General features: G+C 43.7%; 1 protein-coding gene across 4 annotated transcripts in view; it reads left to right on the forward strand.

Annotated features, from left to right (window-relative positions):
* The first annotated feature begins 6,341 nt into the window (after nt 1–6,341).
* Nucleotides 6,342–26,368, forward strand: part of LOC104370637 (charged multivesicular body protein 3) — a 38,097-nt gene continuing 18,070 nt past the window's right edge. The window contains exons 1-5 of one of the 4 annotated variants that reach the window (XR_015222146.1): nt 6,342–6,605; nt 8,734–8,873; nt 21,101–21,216; nt 23,174–23,584; nt 25,429–25,630. Coding sequence is in view for 3 of the 4 variants with exons in the window: in XM_086611492.1 (XP_086467618.1) it covers nt 6,380–6,605; nt 8,734–8,873; nt 21,101–21,216; nt 23,174–24,752 (2,061 nt within the window). In the remaining variant the exon portion in view is untranslated. Of the gene's footprint in view, nt 6,606–8,733; nt 8,874–21,100; nt 21,217–23,173; nt 25,306–25,428; nt 25,631–26,368 lie in introns of those variants that run through there. The other 3 variants (XM_086611493.1, XM_086611492.1, XM_086611494.1) reach the window with 3 other exon arrangements.

The following is a 26,368-nucleotide window of genomic DNA, read 5'->3' on the forward strand; positions in this document are numbered from 1 at the left end:
CGGTTATTACTCAGGCAGTGCGACAGGAAGCCCTCGCCTGCCGGCGGGCAGCGAGGAGGGCCGGGTTATTTCTGCCGGTGCCTCGCCGCCCGGGGTGGCCTCGGGGGGCGCTTGGCTTTAGGCTTTTCGGTTAGGTGACCCGTGGGGCCGGCAGTGGGGAGATCAGCTTGGGGAGAGGGGATCCTTGAGGTGTTACTGCTCAGGCAGGAAGGTAGGCAGCTAAGAGCGGGGGTCTGAGGGCGGGCGCTGTTGCCATGGCGACGGGGAGGCCGGTGGGCGGATCCGAAGAGGCGGCGGAGCCGGGCTTGGCCGGGACTGGCAGCGTCTCTGCACTGCTCCGGCCCCGCGGAAGGTCTCGGAGGGCCGGGACGGCTCCTCTCGCTCTCAGGGCCGGGCTGCGCGACCCCTTGGGCCAGCGGCTGGCGGCGCGCAGCGGCTGGGAGGCGGCAGGCCGAGGTTGCGCTGGGGCCGGCGGGGTGGGGGCGGTGCCAGCGCTGAGGTACACCCGCGGCCGGCGGGAAGGCGGCGCGGGGCTCAGCGGGGTAGTGTGGCACCAGCGGCGGACGGGGGTTCGCTTCCTGTCAGGCCGTGGGGAGCGCGTCTCGCAGCTGCTGCAAATGTTTCACAAGTACATTCCGAAGAGCGGCTTCAGACAGCGTGAGGGCTGCATTAAGGAGCCTGGCGTGCCGGAAACAGAACGTTTAGCCTGTCATTAGGTTGTTAACTTGGTCAGTAAACTTCCTCTTCAGTTTTATGTTGACTGACAGACTGAAGTCATGCATCTGACTGGCAAGCGTCTTGTAAAAATGTGCTCAAACGAAATGTCTGAACTCGAATACCACTTGTTTAACATACTCCACCTTTGGTATTTGGAAACAGCAGCACGAGCCTCATACAGCTCGGTGGTTTTGTGTTTTCTGTATGTAGCGCAGTACAACCAAAGCTCATAAAAAACTTGGACAATGTTGACTGCAAAGCCAGCATTTGAGTCCGGGAAGTGTTGCTTCATCTGTGCCCATACTGCTGGAACAATAAAATGAAGAAATCTGTATTCTCATAAGAGTACAAGACTTGTGTAGATGCTTACAAGTCATTGTCACTCTGTCAGATTTAGGCTCAAACTGCGGCTTTTGTTTGTATTCTTGCTCTTTACGCAATTATAGATGATGTTTAAAGACACTCAAATGTCTTCTTATTTCTTCTATCATTAGCACACTTGTTTAATTTGTTGTTTACCACTATGGTCTCCTCTGTCATCTCCTAGCACGTTCAAGCAAGGTCTCCTGATTTTATTTTTTTTTTTGGTCGTTAAACAGAGCCTGTCTTCTTCAGAGGGCAACAAATAGTTTTTCACTGTTACAAAAAAAAAAGAAAATACCAAATGTCTAGGAAAAAAGTATCTTATATTTCAAGCTTTAATTAATGTATTCTGCTCCCCTAAGTTGATTTGGCCTTGATTGATGTACATTTCTATGCTGTTGACCACTGCATGCTTGTAAGGGAGGAAACTTGCCACAGAAGACAAAGGGGCAACTATCAAATAAACTGTAAACTGCATAAAGCCTCGAGGAACCTGCTGTGGTGTTGCAGCTGACCCTGCGTTGAGCAGGAGGTTGGACTTATAACCTCCTGAGGTCCTGCCCAACCTGAACTACTGTCTGAATCACTATAAATCGTGTCGGGATTGCCTCACCCAAACAGCCGGTGCTTTAGCTGAGATGTCAAATGCTTCCCATTGTACTGCAGAATAACACCTATATATTAAATCTACTTCTGTTTGGTCACTGGTAGGTAGTGGGAGACATCAGATTTAAAATTCCTCTGCATACAACAAAACAGTGTCTGGGCCACTGTCATCTTGCGTTGACACTCTCGTACTGGCTTGTTGGTTTATTCAATAAATACCAGACAATGGCAGGTAGCCACAGGTTCACATTACGCATTGAAAAGTGTTGAGATGCTCCTGTGTTGCTTTAAAATTACATCAAGAGATTATGTTAGTGACCTCCCAACAACTGTATTTAGAGAGTCAGCTGGCTATTGGGAAAACTAATATAATATATATAATATATTGGGAAAACTGAGTTTCAGGTGGTTTAAATATTAGTTTGCTGAAATTTATCTTGATGTCTGGCAATATTAAAACTGTCCAAAAGAATGATATGATATTGTAACACGGTAAGGGATTGAATTGAGATTTTCAATCCTCAGATTTACTGACTTCAAAATGACAATACTTTTCTTAATGTTCCCCACAGAAGCCTGGAAAGTGGATCATTGTCCATATTCCCAGGCTGCAGCTGCTCGTAGGAGAGGATGGGGGAGGAGAGGGAATCCTTGCCATTTATCAACGGGCAGTAGAGACTTCAGATTTGGCTGTCTGACAAGAAAAGGTGGCTGTCCCAGTTCTCAGGATTTGGTCACATTCTCTCATGAATCACTGTAAAATATTTTTGCTGCCAGGATTGTTTAAAAGTAGATCCCTGCTTTGGGTTTTTGTTTAAAGGTGGAATTTATATTCTTCATTCTCTTCGCATTTGCAATACTTGCTCCATGAGTATAGGACTGACTGACTGATGACTGTTTAGTGTTCTTAATTAGGTAGAGTTAACACTGGGGTCTTTAAAAATGTCAGTGTGTATCACCTTTGTCTTCAGCCCAAATGAATTTTAATTCACTGTTAACATATCTAGGTTTTCCTAATAATTAAGATTGCCTGAAAAATTGTTTGCTGGTGACACGTCAAAGACGTTCTGAATTGTAACTGGAAACCAACAAATGACGGCTGTATCTACAAAATGTGACATTTTCTAGTAGGGTAAGCTTAGTAAATCAGGGAGGTAACAGTAGGAAGGAAAGAGAGGACCGAAGAGCCTGGGAGAGGAACCTTTGGTCAACTCATCACCTGCAGTTCTCAATCATAACCCTTACTGCTCTTCATGTGCAGCTCTGCCCTTGTCACAGAATGATAGAATGGTTTGGGTTGGAAGGGACCTTCAAGATCATCTAGTTCCAACCCCCCTGCCATGGACGGGGACACCTTCCACCACACTAGGTTGCTCAAAGCCTCATCCAACCTGGCCTTGAATGCTTCCAGGGATGGGGCAGCTGTAACTTCTCTGGGAAACCTGGTCCAGTGCCTCACCACCCTCACAGTGATGAATTTCTTCCTTGTATCTAATCTAAATCTCCCCTCTTTCAGTTTAAAGCCATTGCCCCTTGTCCTATCACTACATACCCTTGTAAAAAGTCCTTCTCCAGCTTTCCTGTAGGCCCCCTTTAGGTACTGGAAGGCTGATAGAAGGTGTCCCCAGAGCCTTGTCTTCTTCAGGCTGAACAGCCCCAACTCTCTCAGCCTGTCTTCAGAGGAATGGTGCTCCAGCCCTCGCATCATCTTCATGGCCCTCCTCAGGACCTGCTCCAACAGCTCCATGTCTTCATGTGTTGGGGACTCCAGAGCTGAACGCAGTATTCCAGGTGGGGTCTCACGAGAGCAGAGCAGAGGGGCAGAATCTCCTTCCTCGACCTGCTGGCCACGCTCCTTTTGATGCAGCCCAGGACACAGTTGGCTTTCTGGGCTGCCAGCGCACATTGCCGGCTCGTGTTGAGCTTCTCATCAACCAGCACCTTCAAGCCCTTCTCCTCAGGGCTGCTCTCAATCCATTCTCCACCCAGCCTGTACTCATGCTTGGGATTGCCCTGACCTGTGTGTAGGACCTTGCATTGGCCATGTTGAGATTCATGAGGTTCACACAGGCCTGCTCTGTCAAGGTCCCTCTGTATGGCATCCCTTCCCTCCGGACCCTGTTCCATCTCATTGCCTGGGTACTTCTGCGTTGGTGGCTGCTTTGCTTTTGGTTGTTCTGAGGGTTTTGAGTAGTGGTTTGAAACATTAGTTCTACTTCCTTGAAACGACTCCAGGGTTTTGAGTTTTGGCGGATGATTATCTTTGTCTCTGCAGGGGACTCGTCATCAGTTACCACTGGGGAATGTTAAGAATTGATTTAACTCAGCCCATGAGCATTAGGAAATGACATATTGGTGACAGCCTCCCCAGCAGTTGATGTTGCAAATAGTTTAGCTGTGAGCGTAGACTCGTAATTGTTGCTGGGTGCTTTCCAGCCAGAGGAAGCGAGGGCATCCCTGAAAATGAGTTACAGGGGACAAACAGGGGGATCAGGTGGAGAGGGGTCTGCGGCACTCATGAAAAACAAACAAACCAAACCCCAAACTTCCAATGATATGTTTTCTAATTGAAGTTAAATATACGAGGTTCTTCTTCAAACACCTAACTCCCATCTCCCTCCCACCCATCCCTTCAGATACATTCAAGCTGCTTACTTGAAACAAAAGGTAGAGAAATCAGGCGACTCCCTGTACGTGTGACAAAAGAAATGGGCATTCACGAAGCTTTTGAAGAAGAACTGTGTTCCTGGGGTGTTTTCAGGGCTCAGGGAGAGCCTGCCACTGGCCCTGCTGATGGGTGATGTTAAGCGTGTGTGTTATTGAAAAGTCCCTTGGCTCTGCCAGCTGCAATAACAAAGCCACTCTCTTGTTTTTGCCAAGAGGAAAGGATTCATCTTACTGATGCCTTGCCACTTTCTCATTAGGGAGATGGACTCCGGCTCTGTTGAAGGAAGAGTTTACCAAACCGCAGTAGCAATGAAGTGAGAGCAGCACTTCAGCCTGGCCTCCCACGAGCTCCTTCACTGGACTGTGCCTCCGGTACGTTCTGTCCCAGCTGGAGCTCCCACCCGAGGCTTGTTGCAAATCCAAACTGAGCTGCTGAAACCCCTTTGTATTTAATCGAGCAGCATCCGCACAGCTGGGGTTTGCAGTCCATCTCTAATCTTTACCACATAAAAATTATGAAGAATAAAAATTTATATGACTCCCAGTGAGAGGCACGACATTTACTGGCCCGTAAGGTAATTTGTGAGTGGGAGCTTCTGCAATCCCTCCGCTCTTCCCCTTTCAAGAAACAAAATGAGCCTGTTGCAGAAGAAAACAGTGTCATGATTTTTTGTCTGGAGGAGGCCGTGGTGGCTGTGTGCTAATTTGCAAAACCAAACGGGCTCAACCTGGGTTGTTTTTGTGTTTTGGTTTTTTTTTTCCTCCTTTTTAAATCATATCAGCACACTGAGAACCCTGTAAATGTGTTTTAAAGACTCCAAGGAGTACGGCCATTTAAACGCTTTCTACAGGTCACTATTAATGTGTCTTTTTGAAATTCGGTAGTACAGAGTTACTTAAGTGTGTACACGCGGGGGGTTTGTGAGTTTTTTTTTTTTAAATTAAGCTGTGCTATTTTTGTGTTCATCTGTATGAGTTAGCAATTTTCATGCAAATTATAGATTCTTAAAATAACTAAAACATACAAAAGAAACGTTGAGTTTCCTTCAGAGGAGAGCCTTCATCTCAAAAGACAAAGCTTGGTTTTCGTACATCTTTTGTAGCAGCCTAAATCGCGTCTTTGCGGCTTAACACTTCTCACATAGCTGGGATGATTATTTGTGGATCCACTTAAACGAGGATCCATGCTGCGCTCCACACGCTTCCGATGGGAAGAACACCCCAGTTTAAACCTTTGTCAGCCAGTTTCAATCCCTGCAGATGGATTTCGCTTTATTATTTGCTTAGCAGCAGCGAAGGGCCAGGAGCAGGGCCAGGAGCAGGGCCAGGAACACGGCTGGGAGCAAGGCCGGGAGCAGGGCTGGCGTGCAGAAATGAGAAGTGGAGGGATCATACCTACACCCAGCAACTGGCAGCAGCCCGAATGCAAACACACTGTGTCCATTAAGCTGTCTTAAAATTGGCCAAACACATCGACTCAATTCCGGCTGTGTAAATATTTTTCTTCTCATGAAAAACCTTGATCCGGGTTTGGATCGCCCCGATAACTCACACCCGAGTTATTTCTAGTTGTGTGGGTTGGTTTTTTTTGTGGTTTGTTTTTTTTTCCAGCAGCCGCTGGGTCCAAAGTCGGGGGCGAGGACGCCAGTGACATCCCGGTCCGGTGATCCGGGGTCGGGCCGAGGTGCTGAATCACCGCGGGGGGGGCGGTGCCGGTCGGCGGGGCAGCGCCGGGGGCTCCCTCCGCCCCGCTCCTCTCCGCCCCGCCCGCCGCCGCCGCCGTCCCCGGCTGCACACGTCACTTGTTATGTCTCCGCCGGCGGCCGCGGCTCCGCCGGGGCGGGGACAGCGGCGGGAGGGAGGCGGGGGGGTCGCGGCCCCGCGGTGCTGACAGCCCCCCCATTCCCCTCCCTTCCCCTCCCTTCCCCTCCCTTCTCCTCCTCTCCCGTCCCGTCCCCGCCCCGCGGCAGCCCGGCCTCCGGCTCGGCTCTCCGCGGCCCCTCGGCGGGCAGCCCCCGGCGGGAAGATGTGGGTGAAGCTGTGCTGTTTGCTGCTCTACTTCCTGGCGCTCTTCGTCCTGGCCAGGGTGTTCGAGGCCGTGGCGTGGTACGAGAGCGGCTTCCTCGCCACGCAGCTGGTGGACCCGGTGGCGCTGAGCTTCAGGAAGCTGCGAACCATCCTGGAGTGCCGGGGGTTGGGGCACTCGGGGCTGCCCGAGAAGAAGGATGTGCGGGAGCTGGTGGAGAAGTCAGGTACGCGGAGCTTCCCCCGGCGATCCCCGCGTGGGGAGGGAGGTCGCTCCCCCGCCTGTGGAAAACGGTCCCCGGTGACCCCCGCGTGGGCTCCCGCTGCCCTTGGGATGGAGACTCGGGCGCTGCTTCCCACGCTCGCGGGGCCGGCGCGTTCGCAGGGTGAATTTGGGGAGCGAGCGGGTTTCCCCCCTCGAGGAGCGAGGAGACGGCGGAGCGGTTAAATGGAGGAAGCTGGGGGATTGTGACGTGAAAAACCTCCGCGGCGTTTTAAGCCCGACTGGGCTGCGCGGAGGGAAGGCCTTGGTTAGAGGGGTCACCGGCAAAGGGCTCGTGCCGAGGAGTTACGGCGGGTCGCGGTGGGCGGTTGGGGTCGGGATGGCGATGTGGCGGTTGCACAGATGAGAGCGAATGCCGTCTGCCGTGAAAAACCTGGGGGAAAGAATCCAAATACGTGCAGTGGGTTACTATTTAGGGCTGGGGCCAGCTCTTCCCCTGTGTTCCTCTCTTCCTCTCGCCGCCCGTTTGCCGGTTCTGTTACAGGTATTGCTGTCACGAGGGGTACGGAGGGGAGCAGGAGGGATTGCATACCCCGAGGGACGCGGTGGTTTTATACAGGAGGAGCAGGAGTAGGTGCCGTGTACAAGAGATGGCTTAGAAAAAGGCAGGGAGGTGTTTTGCAAGTAGGGAAAACCAGGTGAAAGAGGTGGACTTTTTGGGGGGTGATGGATAGCAAAGGGTGAAGAGCAATAGAGAGGTAAGAAATGGCAGAAGTGTCTTGGAAGAAAGTAAGGACGCTGGCCTGGAGAAGTCAGAGGGAGCTGGCCCTAAGGACTGGGAGATGGGGCTGATGTAATAGCTACAGTGCCAACCAAGCAGGAAAATGTGAGTAGTTGCTTTTAAATTGAGGATCGAAGGACTGCTGATACAGGGGAGAGAGAAATCCTGGTGATCGGGGTAGGCAGTGAGGGGTTTAAATGTCTGGACAGGAAAAGAGAAGGATTTGGATGAATATAGTGAGTGCCATAACCTTAAAAATGCTAACTCTTTTAAATAATTGATATTAATGCTGGGCATTTAAATCTAATTTGCTTTTATTGTTCATTGTTTATTTATGTTGTTTATTCGCTTTGCTGCTCCAACAGTGAAAAGCATTAGGCAATTTCACGTTTGTTTCCAATTACTTTCACTCCTTGGCTGTCAGGTACTTTCATGATGTCATGATGTTTGGGTTGCAAATGCTGCAGGGAAGTGTTTGACTCCAAACAAACTGTATTAACCAACTTCTTCAAATGTCATGGAAACACTTCTTGTACCAACAGGCTTTGCAGCATTCTTCCGTATTTTTTTTTCTGAATTCTGTGAATACTTTTGGAAAGGGTTTCAGCTGTAACACTTATTTTATATTTTGAAACAAACTACCTTTTTTGGACAAGGCTTAATTTCTTCAAGCTCAATAGATTAGTTACTAGAATGCGAGTTGTCATTAACAGCGTTTGTAATGATTGTGAAACAAAACGTGAGAAGGAAGTGGGATTACAAAGGAAACATTATCAGATGATTTTACTGTGAGCTCCTTACGTCACTAGCATTGGAGTTCATGGGAACTTTTTCCAACTTTGCAAACAGAACCCAACAGCTAAACTACTCTACTTGAGATTTTTACTTGCAATGGGACAATCAACATGTTTTTTTTTGGTACGAAATTACTGATTGAAATTCTGGAAGTCTGGTTGAATAATCAGTGTTAAGAAGTTAGTTGCTGCAAAATTACTATCCTGTGAAGTGAAAGCAAACATACATGAATTAAAATTGCTCTCAGCCACGGAACATTGTTATTTTCAGAGAGCAAGGCTTAGATGATGTTCATTTATTCTTTTGTGCGCTCAGTTGCATGCGTGGTATGTCTGCGTAATCAGAAGTGTAGCACTAATGTCTTCTGTGGTCTGACAGCTGAAGTCACATTGTTCATAGTCATGTCACTATAGATAGAATAACTTTTTATATGAACTGAAAAGGTTCTTTAAGCAACCACATAAAATACAGTTAGTTAAACTGTTACTAGAATTTATGAAGCGATCTTTCTCAAGTGCCATTTTAATTGAATTTCTCTAATTGTCTCTTTTTTCAGGAGATCTTATGGAAGGAGAGCTTTATTCTGCTCTCAAGGAGGAAGAGGCCTCTGAGTCAGTTTCCAGTACAAATTTCAGTGGTGAAATGCACTTCTATGAGCTTGTAGAAGACACAAAAGATGGGATCTGGCTGGTACAGGTATAGAAATTTGATGATTTATTTTTATATATTTATCTCATCCAACATGTGTTTCAAAGGAGTAGTTTAGGGCAGTTAACTAGTAGTAAAAGTGTATAACAGAGAGATGATGACAAAGATAAACTACATCAGGGAGACCATAGGAATAAATATGTGTTCAAAAAAACCAAGGAAGGCCGGAAGTGACAGAGGTCCTATACGGACAGGAGGCAAAAAAATCCTGCTGTTCCGTGGGTTGCTTTTTGAAAAACAGCTATTTTAGAACCAGAAAACCAGCAAAGTAGCACACACTTAAGTACACAGACTATGCAAGTACTTGGCCTTGGTGTTATAAGAGCTTGTGTAATGTGTGAAGTAGGTGCGTTAAGTGTAGATGCTCCCAGCTGGCACAGGAGAGGTGCCTCTGGTGTTGCTCTTCCTTTTGTGGTTGCATTATGTGCTCATGCCCAAGCAGTTTAAGTTTCTGTTTATCTAAGGGGTGTAGAGCACTTTTAAAATCTCTCTTGCCTCTTCACAAAGGCAAGATCTCAGTGTGCTACTTCCCAGGCTAGCAGGCTGCTTCTACAACATAATCCAGAAGCTTAAAGTTAACCTCCCCCCAAACCTTGTGGGCTCACCAGTTTTAGAGCGTGCTTCCTCAGCGTTGCATGAGACTAGGACAACATTTAGGAAAAGAAGGAAAGACTTCTGCAAACAGGATTCTAAAACAATTTATCATCACTCTTGAGAACGTAAGTAATTAGAAAAAAAGGTAAAAATGCTTTTCTGCATCAACTCCTCTATTGATAAGAGATTTTCAAGGCATAAATTCCCTGCTAACAGCCACATCAGGCAGTGAGAATTCACCACCAGACAATTAATTGTTCAGTTGACAGCTCTCCTGCCTAGTTTGTCTGGTCTCCTCACTTTGTGTTTGCTATTTAAATAGATTATCAAGATTTAATAGCTTCCTGTTATTAGACCTGCACTGTGACCGCATCAGATCTCACCCTAAAATAGACAATGAGAGGACCGATGACCGTCACAGTCGGGATGGCATTTGTGTTTTGGGAAAGATGTATTGGGAGTTTATTGAATCTAAGTTTCAGGTTTAAATCATACAGAGAGCGAGTGGTGAAAGGAAGTTTACGCATCTCCAAACTAGTTGGCAAATATAAGCATGAACATGCTGTGAAAAAACCCTCCCTCTCCATGCAGCTCAAAAAGAGTAAAATATGGTAATTCTCTGTTGTCTGTGGCAGGATTTTAATTGTAACATATTTTCAGCTAGTTTCATAATAGCAGATCAGATAGGCTGCGTTTTGATACTCCAGTGTGATGAATGTTGTCATCATTCTGGGAATATTTGCACAGCTATTCAGTTGGTCACAATAGCTGTGGAAAAAAAAAATTAGTGGAATTTACTTGAATAATTTACTTGCTGAATGCTGTTTGTCTATTTCTCCATAATAAAAAGCACTCGACATGTCAAATTCTTTTTTCTCAGTCTTGCCTTTTGAGTTTTCATCACTTTGAGTTTCAGTTTGCTTCCTTCCTTACTATAGCTCCTGTCTGGATAACTCCTGCGTTGGATTCCTCGTATTCTTTCACATGTTTTCCGGAGTTCTCTTCTCAGACCTCATCCCTCCAAATCTGCTTTTTATCATCTCTTCCCTGTTCTAATTCTTGATTACTTTCCCTTGCCCATTTTCCTCTACCATTAGGTATTCTGTGGAAACTTTACAGCTAATTAATCAGCTCGATGCTTGGGCCAGGGACAGCGTGAGAGTGAGGATGCCACATGGATGGGTTTGGTGACCGCAGAGAAGGTCGGAGCGTTTTCCTGCTCTGTTGTTGCTACCAGCTGAGAAGCAGAAACGATCTCCGGATCCTTTTCAGGGTCCTGACCCTGAATCTCTGCTCCACAGGGGCTGCTGGAAAGCAGTAGATGGAGAGGAACAGTTCTGGCTCAGCTAGCACAGTGGCTATTGATCGAGTTGATTTTGAAGACTTTCTGGTGATGTATAGGAGGATGGGGACTTTGAAGGTGATTTTTATTTTCCAATGCATGTAAATTAAATTTCTGGGATGGCATAGGCTGGTAATGTGATAGCAATCACTGCCTGCAGAGAATCAAAGGAAAAAGAGGAAACAATTATTAATTCCTGATATGTTTGATGAAAATTCAGATGTGAATTTATAATTTAGAGCCAGCAAGATGAATTCCTTGAAGAAAGTCAAAGTCTATACGCAAGGAGACAGTGTTTTGTGGCTTTGTTTCTTTATTTTCTGGAAATACACATGCAAAACATCCAGGTTCAGTGGTAATTTGTTTACCAGTGTAGCTGTTCGCAGGTGCCCTCTGCTCCTATGTGGAGCTTCTGTAGAGCCACAGGCAGCAGCATGTTGTCTCTCCTATTAGCTCATGATCTCATCACCTTTCCTTGTATGCCTTTCTTTGTGCTTGCCAGCTGCTGTTGTGCGCGTCTTTGGCTGGCAAGGAGGATGTGTGGTAGTTTCTAGAGCTGCTTAGCTTGTTGGTAGAGGAGTAACACCTAACGTTCTGGCTTTTCCAGGCTCTGCGATGGCTCATGCTCTCTGGTTAGTCTCTAGAAGCTTGTCACATCCAACAATATCATAGTTATTATGACGTTTTAAAAACATACAGTAAATGATCTACAAATAATCCTCTTTGAAGGAAGTTAATATCTAAATTAATGTATATTTTTATTTAAAAACTCCCTACTGTAACATAGTGGTAGAGAGAAGTAAAGGGAACTTTCATCCTGGCATTGAAGCAGCAGGACAAACATTTTGGTCATGTCTGGTAGATGTACAAAGGACATTATTATGGATGTAAAATGTTGCAGTCTGTTCTGCATCTCATCTTGTTCAAGTGGTGTAGTGACAGAGCAAGGGATGTGCCTGCATGATTTTGGTGGCAGTTCTTTCCTCTCCTTCCTTCCCCTCTCCTTCCTTCCCCTCTCCTGTAGAATGAATAATTTTCATATTTGCCTTTTTAATTTTGCCAGGTGATCAGTTGTCCTTGCTACAGGAAATTAAGTAGAAATACTCAATTCTTTTAAAATATGTCATTCAATATTTGTATCTTTTCCAGTAGCCCTTCAGGATCGTGTACCATAGGATATCCGATTTTTTTACTTTCAGTATCCTTCTTGAGAGTCTTCATATCCAGTCAAGGGTGCAGAATACCGTCAACTAGAACATAATAGTTCTCATATTGCCTGCATATCTGTGTTAATTCATTACAGAAGCTCATTTATTCTCAACCTCTGATTTAACTGACAGCTGAACTGAGCTGTTCAGATCACCCCACCTGCCTTGAGAAACTACGCGTAATTCTGAGGGGGTTAATTTTTGCGTGCTGTGATGGATGTAGTTTTCTGTCTGTGCCTATTTTGATCTAATTTCTCGTGGTCTCTTTCTCAAAGCAAGAAATCTCTAGACATGTTTAATCTGTATGGATGGATTCTGAACCAGTTGTGAGTTCTTAGAAAAGAGCAGCTATGCGGATATTCAGTTTCACCAGCACAATGCCAAATAATAAACAGTGTGAGATATCTCAGAATTAATAAAAGTACAGTCAGTCACATAGAAACTTTTTGAGATTATCTGGAGTAAGTGGGCTGTTTTCCATGCTTCTAGTAAATAGCTCACTCTTCCATTGATAATTAACTGTATTTCTAAATGGGGATTGTCCAAATAGTTTTACCTCTGTTTTACCTATGGGAGGATATTTTGCAACATAGCTGTTGATTATAAAGGGTTCAATGAATAGCACATCAAAAGCTTAATTAATAGACTAGGGGTTTTGAACCTTTGTATCTTTGTGGATCCTTAAAAATCTTCCAGCGAGTGCATGGACTCTTTACAGTAATGTCAGGCTTCCTTTGCTCATTTACCCTCTGCAGCCACTGTGGAGGAGTTTGTGGACCTCCAGGGGTTTGGGTGTCTCAAACTGGAAACTGCTGAACCAGACCAACAATTCTTGCATACATACAACCTTAGCAGTTCATTTAGTAAGTCAGAAATCAGTTTTGCCTTGGGCAAAATCACACGTTTTTTTTCCAATCCAAATGTCTGTAGTCCTTCATGTGGAGACTGACTTGCTGAGGGTGGGCGAGGATTGCCCGCTTCCGAGACAACTACCTGTATGTGCGTGTATGCAGCAGGAAATGGTATCTCTCATTTAATAGGTTTTGTTCTTCCTGATGGTTTAAAGCCTGTCACAGTGCCCCAGTGCCCAGAGTTGATGAGCACTTGGAGTTGCTGTCTTTGTGGCTAAGCTGTAAAACCAAGTTTTGACTATTTGTGTGTATCCAAAATTGTGTGCTCTTGGTATGAGCAGGTGTGCCTGACACCTGGTATCCTGGCTAAATTCCAGCTTAGATAAAGCCTGAGCTTCCTTTGGCGCTTTCGCTTGGATTCAGTTTTCTCTTCCTTTCGTGGCGCATACTCCTATCCCATAAAGGCTGAGGGGACGCTGCGAATGTGAATGTTTTTCCATCACAAAAAAAAATAATCTATCAAAACCACATGTGCATCACTTAGCTCAGAGCTTCTGCTGTGTTGTGATGATCTCACAATTCTTGCTTTCTGCTTTGAGTTCTTTTTTTAGTGTTGTTGCCATCTCCGGCGCAATGTAACAAACACAAATGGAATGACTCTTAATCAAACTAGCAAGGCACAAGGGCTGTCGAACGTGGAAAGTAGACAATTCATCAGGATGTTTTTCCCTTTAGTGTTACTGAGGTTACTTTAGGTTCCTGAGACTGTTAGAAGCAGTAATAACCAGTTTTAAGGGCTGATTTTAAAATGTCCTCTTTAAAAAAAGCTATTTGTCAAGGGTGTTCATGTTCTGTGGGAAGTTATCCTCATGTATACTGTGGTCTGCAAAGCACTCGGATTGCTGCAAGGTGTTGGAGTGGAGGCAACTTAAGAGTGTTGTTTTTGTCCGAGCCAGTGTACCTGGTCTCGCACACAAGACAATATAGGGATTATTCCCCATTAAAAAAATACTGGTTAATCCTATTTTAGTATCTTTGCTATCAGGATATGTGTAAGCTCTTTCTTCCATCATGCTGTAATGCTTCTTATGCATCAAGTGTTTAGTACGTTTCTTTCCTCTGTATGCCTTAACTATAGGAGAAGGCAGAGAAAATAATTGAGGGAGCTAGAATTGGTTAAAATAATGAGAGTTGAAATACCATGAAGTGCTCTGCATTTGTCTGTCTCTGACTTTCATGCTCATGCGTGGTGATATTTGAACATTTTCAGTTGTGAGTTTCAAAACTTCCCGAGACCCAATCTTGCTACAATGACCCGTTTTGAAATCTCTGCATACTTGTCTAGAAGAGCATGAACAAGATATGATTTAATGTACGGAAAATAGAAGAATGCTCAGATGAGGCTCACAAGTACTGCTGAGACACCATAACAGGAGTCTGTCTTTGCGATCGCATTACTACAGCAAACTCTTTAACACCAGCATTGTTTCCTTGAGCCTCTTCAATTTCTGTCACGTTTTTCACTCGTGCTTTAAGACTGTATGTTTCATAAAATAATAGTGATAAAAAAATCCTTAATGATACTGGAAGTAAAAGAGCAACTGCATCAGTGACAGTTATGAAGTAGATACTGCAATATCTATGCATGTACCTGAGACACTTTTGTTTGGGATTAAGCAAGAGAGGCGAAGTGTCTTGCTGACGTTGTCCAGTTTTTCCAAGCGTTTGTGTCTTTCTGTCCCCAGGGCATTTGTTCTTAAAGTCTGTTTGCTTCTTTACTGTCATAACTATGACTATTCTAACTTAGAGATCAAAATGATTCTATTAATTATGTTCTCGATCGGCGTCTTTGGGACAGTTCTGCAGTTCTGTCTCATTCAAAGTCAGGAGAGCTCTTCCAATGCAACAGCTACCTGTGCAAATGCCTGTTGAAATCATCAGGATTTCAATGATTTCAGTATTGTATGTCCCTAGGTGAGTTCTATTTTAACTTTGATTTCGGTGGTATCCGGAAGCCACCTTTTTAGGTGTTTATGGAAACTAAACAAGAAAACTCAATCAGAACATGTAGAAAAAAAAGGAAATTTCCAAACCCCTGTCTTTCCATTTTCGCTTTGCACATCTTGGTGGCATAACTAACCTGCAGTATTTCAGTGTCGCTGGTTGAGAATCTCCTGACCTGTGATATTTCATGGTCCTCCCAATTTCACAGATGGAGTACAAAGAAACTTGTGTCTGAGACTTCAGAGGAAGTTTGTGGATGGATGTCCAGTGAGGGCCTGGCCTTCTCTCCAGCATCTTCTTCCACTGAAGAAGACTTCTTTTGTCTGTTCATATACAGACAAAAAATGGTTATTCAGACCCTTCAGTTAGAGCCAGTCCCCTGGCCTGGGCTAGGTGTAGATTAGGGAGCAAATCTATTCCGTGATGTGGAATTGTTAAATGGCAGCGTTACTTTGAGCCTATTGGATTCTCTTAGCCCATTAAGATGATTAATGGATTAACTGGCTTATCTTCATTGTCTTATTCATCACTCTGACATTTGATATTTTGCAGATTGTGAACATAGCTAAGAATACGAGAAACTTGAAGGGTGTGTGTTCCTCTAACTGTGCTGTTTGTTTCCCAGCTGTGTTAGCTGATCCCATAAAAGATATCACCTTCGATGAGCTTTGTCTTTATTTCTTTGAAATGAGACAGAGCATATGACTGAAAGGGACTTTCTTGATGAGCAAGTTCAGCATTCTCCTGGACTGTGGAATATGTGTTTATAAAATATTTTGCTGTCTTTCCTAAACTGTAAGTTGTCTGGGTGCAATACCCATGTTGACTGTTCCTCTCTTCTTGGAAACCTGTGTCTGACTTCTGGCCTAAGCATATTCATGGTTGATTTGTTCCTGTTGCGCTTAAATTGACATCGCCCTTTAGTTTCACCGACTCCTGATGTTTACCCTGCTACTCCCAGTATGTGAGGTCAATCAACCAGTTTGTTTTGTCAAGCATAGTATACCCTGGGCTTTGCTTATTTCACAGCCAGTTAATATGGATAGCTCGTAGTTCCTTTTGGATCAACTAACAGACCCAAGCTTTTCCTCCCATCGCCGTTTCTAACTGATGAACTCCCCGAGTGTCCTGTTCATTACTGAATTCAATTTCATTCCTGACACTCAGCATTACAAGATTTGTGCAGCTCTTCTGGATGGCGTTAAAATCCTCTTTTGTACATAGACGTGCTTCCCAATTTTATGTCATCTACAAATGGCTTTGGGAGACTTCCAAGTTTCTACGGGAACAGCATTAATAGGAATATATGCTGAACTGAGCTCTCAGGTAAATCTATTAAGAAGTCTGTTAGCACATTTCTGGCATTTTGATGTTTTCTTGCCATAGCCAATTTCTTACTCGCTTTAAAACTTTTTTTTTAAACTCATTGTAAAAACTTATCTCCAGTTCTCATAAAAATTTTCCATGTGGCACAGTGCTAGATACCCTACCAAAGTATGGAAAGGGTAATACATTCCCTTTCTCTTGAAACTCAGTTCTTTTCCTCTTGGAAAAGATGGATTTTTGACTCTCAACTTAATTGGAAATGAAATATCTTTAGTAATTCCATGCTGGAAAAGGGTGGAAAATTCAACCGTCTCTGCATCTTTAAAATTTGATCTACAGTTTTTCATACTGTTGAGATCAAACTGGTGGGATAATTTCTTTTTATTGTTGTTCACTCTTAAATATAGTTACTAACTTGTTATTCACCTGTCAAAATGTAAATTACTCTGGCAGGGGTTTTGTAAGAAATCTTAGCAGGTTCATGTGTATTTTTGTGTGCTCATCGTATTGTGGTTCTGGGATGGAGATTACCTGCTTGCTCTGATTTAAGTCCATTAAGTTATTTGAGTTTTGTTTTCATCTTCAGGTGATAGAATCTGTTTCCATAAACTTGCTAACCTGTCCATGGCCAGCCAGCTCATCTTCATTGAAGACTAGAGCATTAATTTAATTTTACAAAGAAAATTATCTTATGCTTCTATCTTGTCTGCATTGTATGGTCATCCTGCAGCTTTTCTCTCTGTTCTGTTCTTATTCATGTGACTGAAAAACCTTTTGGTGCAGCTTGTAATGTTCTTTGTATGGTCTAACTTGAATTGCTCATTTTTCCTTTCATTTTTTTTATTTCTCTCATATCTTTCTTCACTAGCTTTTCCTTTTGACCTTTTTTTATTTCTTATAGATTTTCAAACTATTTCCAACGTCTTTTTGGAAGTGCTTGCTAGGAAGAAGTCTAGGACTTGACAACTTTTTTTTCCTCCTTGCTTGAAATAGAAAATACTGATAGCTTTAACACCTTGGACTTGAAGAATTTCCAGGCTTCTTCTGCATTCAAATTCCTGGTCTCCTCAGTCACAGGTTTTTAAGCTAAATTTCTTAGCAAAATTCACACTTCTTAAATAAAATCTGTTACAAGTGTTTGCAAGTTATATTTTGTCGCTGTCGTGCCAGGGACGGAGAGAAGAACGACATAGAATTCAGGTCCAGAAGAAAATGCCAACGCCAACCAACAACAACCAGCAGGAGCAGCAGCGGCGATCAGCAGTGTTTTTATTAACTACAAATCCGTATATATATATATAACATTGTTCACAAGGATGGCCAGGGCTATTGGTCCCTTGACCATCCACCTCCCAGAGTGATTGGCTAAATGCTACGACACCCATTTCAAAACAACTTTCCCAGTGTGCCATAAACAAGACTGCATAACAAGCTACAGGTGCAAGATAAAGTCTTACTTTACAAAAACCTCAAACTGTTTCTCAGCCAGCCTGCATGGGAAAAAGAACTTTCACAGGATGCTGCAGTAGCTGGAAAATTTCTCTGCTTCTAGCTTTTTAGTATCCACAATATTTAATTTAAACTGAATTACATTGTGATTGCTTAGCCTTGTGATTGTGATTTTCTCAGACTCCCTCATCCACAGAGACGATGACTACTTTCCAAAATACCAACCCTTGCCTCTGTGTGGTGAACTCCCAGTGTTGTAAGTGGGTGTTGTCTGCAAAGAGCAGCTGCAGTGGACATGTTTATTTGGGATTTTTTTGGTCATAATGACATAAAGAAAGCATGAGCCCAAGGAATGTTACAAAGCTTCAGTGTGCAAAACCATAGTAGGGTTCTCTCCATCTCGTTACAAAATACAAACTGTTAATTCCGTTGTTGTCCTTCAGCATAAATAACTTTGTCCAAGAGGATTTCACAGGAAGGGAATTAAACTGGTATTAAAAAATCCACCAGTACAAACAGCCAGGTGACAGTAAAACATACCAGTGACCGTATTTGCAACAAAGCTGCTTCTCTTGACGCGTAAAGCGAATATTGTAGTATCAGACAGAAGAAACAGCTGAGCAGGATTGGTTCTTCTGCACATCACATTAGCATATTCTCAACAACTGTGCTAGGCTTTTTCAGAACATGCACACGGTATTTTGGAAACAACCGATCTCTGAGTAGTTGTACCGAAGAGTAATTCAGTTACTAATGTTTTACTTTTATGCTTACTAATAAAATGTAGTGACTCCTTACTATGCTGGATGCATTCATCAGGCCATAGTAGCTCTGCAGATACACTGGCGTCAAGATGTCTTTAGGAATGTGGTCTCTCGTAGTTGAAGTACATGAAAGGGAGAAGTTTAAAATGTCCAGAGTAGTTCCTTCAGTTACATTGGATGATGTACAGAACAGGTTTCCCCAGCCGGTTGTCTCGGTGCTTGAAGGTTACGTTTAGCTACTCAAAAAGGCTTTTCTGTGCGATGTGTGTGTTTTGAGAATAACTTGAGGGATTCTTATCTAGATGTTCACCTCTGGTTTTATTTGGACGTTTTGGGCTCCATGGAATGGGAGTGTAAGCTGTAACTTCAGTTTAACTTTTTTTCCCTATGTTGAATGTTCTGCTTAGTGAATTCACTTGGTTTTAGTTTCTGAGTGGATGCTACTTGCCACAAAGCAGATTTTTTTTTTTTTTTTAATCTCAAAGGCCAGATATGCTTTCTAGCTCTGCGTCTCAACCTGTACATAGAGAACTGTTAATCATGGTGACAACCTAATTTTCAGAGGAAAGCTGACATTTCAGGTTATTAAGCCAGAAAATGTTTGGGAGAAGTTTAATGGCGGGTAAACAAATACCTAACAAATGGAATTTTCAAAACTTAATTTAAGAATGTATTTTAAGTGGTTGCCAGTCAGCCTGCCAGAAGCATGTGAAGCATTTCTAAAATAGAAACTGTGATGGCTCGTGGAATATCGCATGATCAGTCATGTCGTTCAAAATTACCTGTCAACTGCAGGCAGGCAGGTAGGTTTTTCTTTTTCTCTTTTTTCTTTTTTTCCTTCCCTGTACAGTTGCTCCGTCCAACCTGGCCTTGAACACCTCCAGAGAGAGGGCATCCACAACTTCTCTGGGCAATTTATTCCAAAGTCTTACCACCCTCATAATGAAGAATTTCTTCCTAAGATCTAATCTAAATCTGTTCTCCTTCAACTTAAACCCATTTCCCCTTGTCCTATCAGTGGACACTCTTGTAAAAAGTCCCTCCCCAGCCTTCCTGTAAGTTCCCTTCAGGTATTGGAAGGCAGTTATTAGGTCCCCCCAAAGTCTTCTCTTTTCAAGGCTGAACAATCCCAGCTCCCGCAACCTGTCCTCGTAGCAGAGGTGCTCCAGCCCCTGGATCATCTTTGTGGCCCTCCTCTGAACACGCTCCAACAAATCTATGTCTCTCTTACGGTGGGGACACCAGAACTGGACACAGTATTCGAGGTGGGGTCTCGCAAGAGCAGAGTAGAGGGGAAGAATCACCTCTCTTGACCTGCTGACCACACTTCTCTTGATACACCCCAGGATGCGGTTGGCCTTCTGGGCCGCATGAGCGCACTGCCGGCTCATGTTGAGCTTCTCATCTATAAACACCCCCAAATTCTTCTCTTCAGGGCTACTCTCAACCCACTCTGTGGTCAGTTTGTATTTGTGCCTAGGATTGGCCCGACCCAGGTGAAGGACCTTGCATTTTGACTTGTTGAAGCTCATGCAGTTTGCACTGGCCCAATTCTCAAGCCTATCAAGGTCCCTCTGGATGGCATCTCTTCCCTCAAGCGAGTCCACGGCACCACACAACTTGGTGTCGTCGGCAAACTTACTGAGGGTGCACTCAATGCCGTCATCCATGTTGCTGACAAAGATGTTGAACAGCACTGGACCCAGAACAGACCCCTGAGGGACACCGCTTGACACTGGTCTCCATGTAGACATCGCACCATTGACCACAACTCTTTGAGTGCGACCATCCAGCCAGTTCTTTATCCACTGAGTGGTCCATCTGTCAAATCCATGTCTCACCATTTTAGAGACAAGGATGTCATGTGGGACAGTGTCAAACGCCTTGCACAAGTCCAGGAAAACAACATCCATTGCTTTACCCACGTCAACCAGCGCTGTAGCTTTGTCATGCTTACTCTTTGTAATTCATGTCTGGTAACCTGAAGTACTTCTTTAATATACTAGGTTAGAACAAATTAGGCCTTGGGATATATCATAGTGAGTTATCATCCTGAAATGGCCGATAGGACATTGGAGTTGGTGGAACAGTCAGGTAAGGTTACAGAATGAGTCACTGGCAAGGCTGGAAGGAGTCAAGATTTTTAGGCATTGTCTGGGACTTTAATCACTAGTTTCCACTGCTTAGAAGCAGTTGTTGGCAGTACAATCTGGTACCAGGTACATACGTTGCAACTCATTTCACTTGCTCTGCGACATTTCTTTGGTATGCTGTAACTTCTCATGGAGAATAGTAATAAAATAATGTTCTCGTTTACTGTGAAGAAGAAAGAGGAGCCTCCTATACCCTCTGCCCTTCTCCCCTCCTATCAACTCATTACTGATAGATTTGTTATTTTCCCAAAGTTTTTGTTAACTACCATTGCGTTTAGTATCTTAACAGGTGCTTAAAATGATGATGCACATTTGTCTTTCTGCAAAAACTATACTTCCATTTTAGAGCTTCACTCTCCAAAGACACTGAGTGTGACTACCAGTGGTATATGCCTATTGTATGTTCTAAGAGAAGGGGAAAGCAGCCTCAAGTGTGACTAGATCTCTGTTTTCATGAAACTTGCTCTTTATTTCGAGAAGCAAACTTACTGTGATGCTAAATTGTTGTTTCCTTTTGGCAACAGGTCATAGCAAATGACAGAAGCCCACTGGTGGGTAAAGTCCACTGGGAGAAAATGGTGAAGAAAGTGTCAAGATTCGGCATACGTACTGGCACTTTTAACTGTTCCAGTGACCCCAGGTATAGTCTTAAAGGATTATCTAAATCCCAAGAATATCTTAAAACTCAACTGTGTTCTGGCAGCAGGGCTTGCTGTCTTGTAAAAGTAGCTGTGACAGAAGGTGGCTCTATTCATGTTTTATCTCTACTAAAGTCTGTTCAGAATTCTCCGTTATATTATTTATCAGCATCATAAACACAGATCCGCAGCTTCCTAAAGCACCATGTGGGAAATACATGATTAGGCTCTGTGGAGTGTAATTCAGCAATGGAAAGGAATGAGTAGAAGAATCTGGCCTTATAGTTCAGGCATTTGGGGACAAGAACCGTGCTTAGGACAAAGCTGGATGTATATATAGCCTGTGTGAGAGAACTGTATGAGCTGTAGACTTGTTATATTGCCATCTGGAAAGGAGAAACACAGGTTAGCACGAACCTTGCAAACAGCGCCTGCTTCTCAGGATTACTGACAAATCCTGTTCCTTGACAAATGTGTGTATGTTTACACATAAACTTGCACACGCCCTGTGACAACATACAACGTGCTATTCAAGAATCCCTGTTGTTTGCATGATTTTGAACAAGGAAGAAGAGCAGAGCCAAAGAAGCTATTAATAATTCTGTGCTGCTGTAAAAAGAATTTTTTTTTTTTAACTTTTTGTTGGAAGCATTTGCTTCACATGACGAGAAACTTTGTCTAGATTTCCAGTGGTATGTATGGATATGCATATATCTTACACAGCGTAAGTCCTAAATGTTTGCAGAAATCTCAAAGTTAATAATAAGAGAAGATTCCTAGACTGCAGTGCTTATGCAAAATACTCTTGTATAATCAAAACACTGGTATTTGAACATCTGAAAAATTTGGCAGCGTTTCTCTTTGCATAGCTCTTAACTAGTCTTAATGTTATGATCAAATATTATGTTTTGAATGAATTCATTTTTTCCTAGTACAAGAAATGTTTTGTTGAGTAAACCCTCCTGAATAGTTTTCATCAGGTTGCAGCTGAAATTCGGAAGAGCACTGCACGCTACGGTAGTCAGGACATCTTTATTAGTAGGGTAGTATTTTATGGCTCCTTCTAAAAACATTACATTCACATTCCTGAGATGGGGAGTTGTAATTGCCTAAACAGAAGTTGACAGAGCGAAGCCAGAGAGGGCATAGGTAAGATGGCTGTGATGAGGCTGGTGGCCCCTATTTGAATGTGCAGGTTTCTCAGACAGTTTGCGTGCCTGCTGGCTCTGTCATGTTCTGATTGTTGAAACTTGCCAAGCATTTCCTAAAAGGAGATCTCAATAAATTGGGTGGCATAGGGATGCTGATACACAAGGTGCATGAGAGAAGGCATCTTCTGAGTCACCAGACTCATCACACAGTTACTGGGGTCTGGACCGTGACTCAGGGTTCAGCCTTGAAGAGCCTCGTCTTTTAGTTACGGATTTGGAGTTCATCCCATCTCAGCACTCCACCTGCCAGACCGTGGGGGTATTCTTTTAGCCCAAATCATCTGGCAGCACGTGTCTGCTTCCTCCTTTGCCGGTTTTGTGGTGAGAGAGCTCCCCACGCCTCTTAGCCTGTCTGCATCCTTCCAAAATGGCCCCAGTGGGAAGTGGACATTTGTCAGCTTTGTTAAAGCAACTGGGAACAGACCAATGTCTTGTTAAGTTCTCCCCACTGCTGCTTGGCAAAACTGGGACGGAAGGAAGCACTGGGAAAGTTATCTGCAGGCTCAGGAAAGCTGTGGGACATTGAGTTACACTGTAGTGGTTGTTGTTTTGGCTGGAAGGCCCAGGAAAAATAGCTTCTAAGCTTTAAAGGGAAGAGTACTTTATAGGGAAGACTGAAAAGTCAGCTTGTGTCTTTTTCAAATCCAGTTACAAAGTATGAATGATGGCATGGCCTTGATTACTATAACGACCCATGAAAATTAACTGGAATTAATTCCTGGAATCTAACCTGCCGTTGTCTTTGTAGATACTGCAGGAGGAGAGGCTGGCTGAAATCCACCCTCATTATGTCGGTTCCACAAACCAGTACCTCCAAAGGAAAAGTAATGCTTAAGGAATACAGTGGGCGCAAAATCGAAGTGGAGCACATTTTCAAATGGATCACAGCTCACGCTGCTTCTCGGATCAAAACCATCTACAACTCTGAACATTTAAAAGAAGAATGGAACAAAAGTGACCAGTATCGTGTGAAAATATATCTGTTTGCCAACCTTGACCAGCCTCCGGCGTTCTTCTCCGCACTAAGCGTAAAGTTTACTGGAAGAGTAGAGTTTATTTTTGTGAACGTGGAGAACTGGGACAATAAAAGTTACATGGCAGAAATTGGTATCTACAAGACACCATCGTACATACTTAGGACTCCCGAGGGGATTTACAGGTATGGAAATAACACTGGTGAATTTATATCACTACGTGCCATGGATTCCTTTTTGCGCTCGTTACAACCAGAAGTTAATGATTTGTTCGTTTTAAGCTTAGTTTTGGTTAATCTCATGGCTTGGATGGACCTGTTTATTACACAAGGCGCTACTATAAAGCGTTTTGTGGTTCTTATAAGCACTTTAGGGACGTATAATTCATTACTAATTATCTCCTGGCTACCTGTGTTAGGTTTTTTGCAACTACCTTACTTAGACAGCTTTTATGAGTACAGTTTAAAACTCTTCAGGTACTCCAACACAACTACTTTGGCTTCTTGGGTAAGAGCCGATTGGATGTTCTACTCTTCGCATCCAGCCCTCTTCCTCAGCACGTACCTTGGTCACGGTTTACTAATTGATTACTTTGAGAAGAAAAGACGACGCAATAACAACACTGATGAAGTCAACGCTAATAATCTGGAGTGGCTGTCAAGCCTGTGGGACTGGTACACAAGCTACTTGTTTCATCCTATTGCTTCTTTTCAACACTTTCCTTTTGACTCGGATTGGGATGAAGACCCGGATTTGTTCTTAGAGCGGTTGGCCTTCCCCGATCTCTGGCTTCACCCTCTGATACCAACTGATTACATTAAAAACTTACCGATGTGGAGGTTCAAATGCCTTGGCGTCCACTCTGATGAGGAAATGCCGGAAACCTTTCAAGACAGCGAAAGTGACTCTGACAGTGAAAACAAAGAAGTCTTCAGCAGTGAAAAAGAAGTCTCGGAGGACGATGAGCTAAGCACGTTTCCTAAGCGTGGCGAAGGAGACCCTCGGTGCAGTGCTGGAAACTGTTTGTGTGCCGATAAATACTGTCATCACGAGCCATATGAACGGAAAGTGAGATCCTACGGCTCGTGCAGCACTGCAGGTGACATGGAGCCAGATTGGTCAGCTTGGCCCTCGGAGATGTTGCACTGTACAGAATGCGTTGTCTGCCTAGAAAATTTTGCAAATGGTTGCCTGCTTATGGGCTTGCCGTGCGGCCACGTGTTCCACCAGAATTGCATCGTGATGTGGCTGGCCGGCGGGCGACACTGCTGCCCGGTCTGCAGGTGGGCCTCGTACAAGAAAAAGCAGCCATACACACATCTGCAGCCTTTGTCGAGTGATAGCCCGTCTTAGCTGTGTGCTGACGCCCCTTGTAAGCTTTCGGGATATTACTGCTTGCCTTTTAAATGTTAGTCACTTAAAGATTATGTGGTTTGAAGTTTTAGTTTCAATGTTAGTGTGCAGTGAACTAAAATGTACATGATGCTAACGTTAGCGACAGAATCCTCTGGTTGCCTTGTATGTTGGACCGGGCGCGTACTTACCGTACAATAACTTCTTCTTTTCAACATCTGGAAACTCGATGCTGTTTTTGTAAGCACAAAAAATCAAGCCTACAACAGAAGCGTATTCCAGCAAACGTTTACAAGTTAGGATGTGGGTGGAATGAAATTCTAATTGGAGACAATTGCTTAATTTAAGTGTTTCTTATTTTAGAGTCTGTTCAGCACATCTTTGTTGAATAATGTATATTGTAAGACAGTACCATTTAAAAAGAAATCAGTGAAATAAATTATTTTAAAAGGAGATTTGTAATGTTAATTGTTTTGATAAATATTTTGTGTGTATGGTAACAGATGTCTTGCTGGTCTGATTTATCTGTGAAGAAAATAAAAACATAACACAACTTTTGTGACTAATAAATCATCTCCTAGCGATGCAGGATATCATTGCTCCAGTGTTAGCCACTGGCCAAGCAGAAGGCAATGGTGTTTCAGTGGGAACTTCTTCCTATGTCTTCTGCATCAAGGTGCTTCTCTGCTTGACCAGTGGTTTTCCAGTTGATTACAAACTGCTGTATCAGACAGAGGCCTTCCCCTACCAGCCATCTCTCCAGCACCATCATCTGCAGACTTCTAGGAAGACTTTAGGGTATTCCCTCTACAGCCTCAAAGAAAACCATCATGAAGGAGCAGAATAGTGTCACGCAGTGACAAAAGTGGCTTCCAAAGGTAAAAATTGCCAGATTCCAACTGCTGGTATTTTGAAGTGGTTTCTCATTTCTCAGAGAAAAGTGATAGTCGTTGGATGCCGTGAAAAGTTGAGTCATCTGTTTTCTTCATATTTCAATGTGAAACGGTGGTTTTGGTTGTACCTTTCAGAAATCATCTGGCTGAACATCCAGAGAGGAAATGTTGGTTAGAAAGAAAAAGAAAAAAGGGGGGAGAGGAGTTGGGGGGAACAGCATGAGATGCTGTAAGTAGAAGAAAAGCCTGAACTAGAGCTGTGTTTTCAATTGTCTCATTGTTTTATTTGTTTCCTAGTTCCGGCCCATGTGGTATGAAAGGATAATTAAATGAAGATGGCAATAGGAAACATAAACACGGATCCCCCTTGGATCTATCTCAGTGCCTTTACAGACAGTTGGGAGACTGACGCTCACAAAGCTGTCTGGCATTGTTTTATCTGTCCAGGGTTACCTGTGCGCTGTCTTTTTTAATGAGAACTGTTCCATGCCTCCAGTTCCCAGGTGTTGTGCCAAGAGGTTATTCTAATTATTGGAAGAGCTGTTGTTAATTGTGAGTACTTTTTCCTCTTGTTTCCTTTTTCCTATTGCAGTACTGAAGCAGGGAGGTAGAAGGGGCGTAATATCACCAACTCTCCCGTGGCCCAGAAGTAATTTTTATTCCAGTTGACGCCTGTCAGTACATGCCCTTTGTCTGTCATTACAGCCACAGTGGAGTAGTGGA

The sequence above is a fragment of the Tauraco erythrolophus genome, chromosome 5 (genome assembly GCF_009769465.1).
Source record: "Tauraco erythrolophus isolate bTauEry1 chromosome 5, bTauEry1.pri, whole genome shotgun sequence".
Classification (NCBI taxonomy): domain Eukaryota; kingdom Metazoa; phylum Chordata; class Aves; order Musophagiformes; family Musophagidae; genus Tauraco; species Tauraco erythrolophus.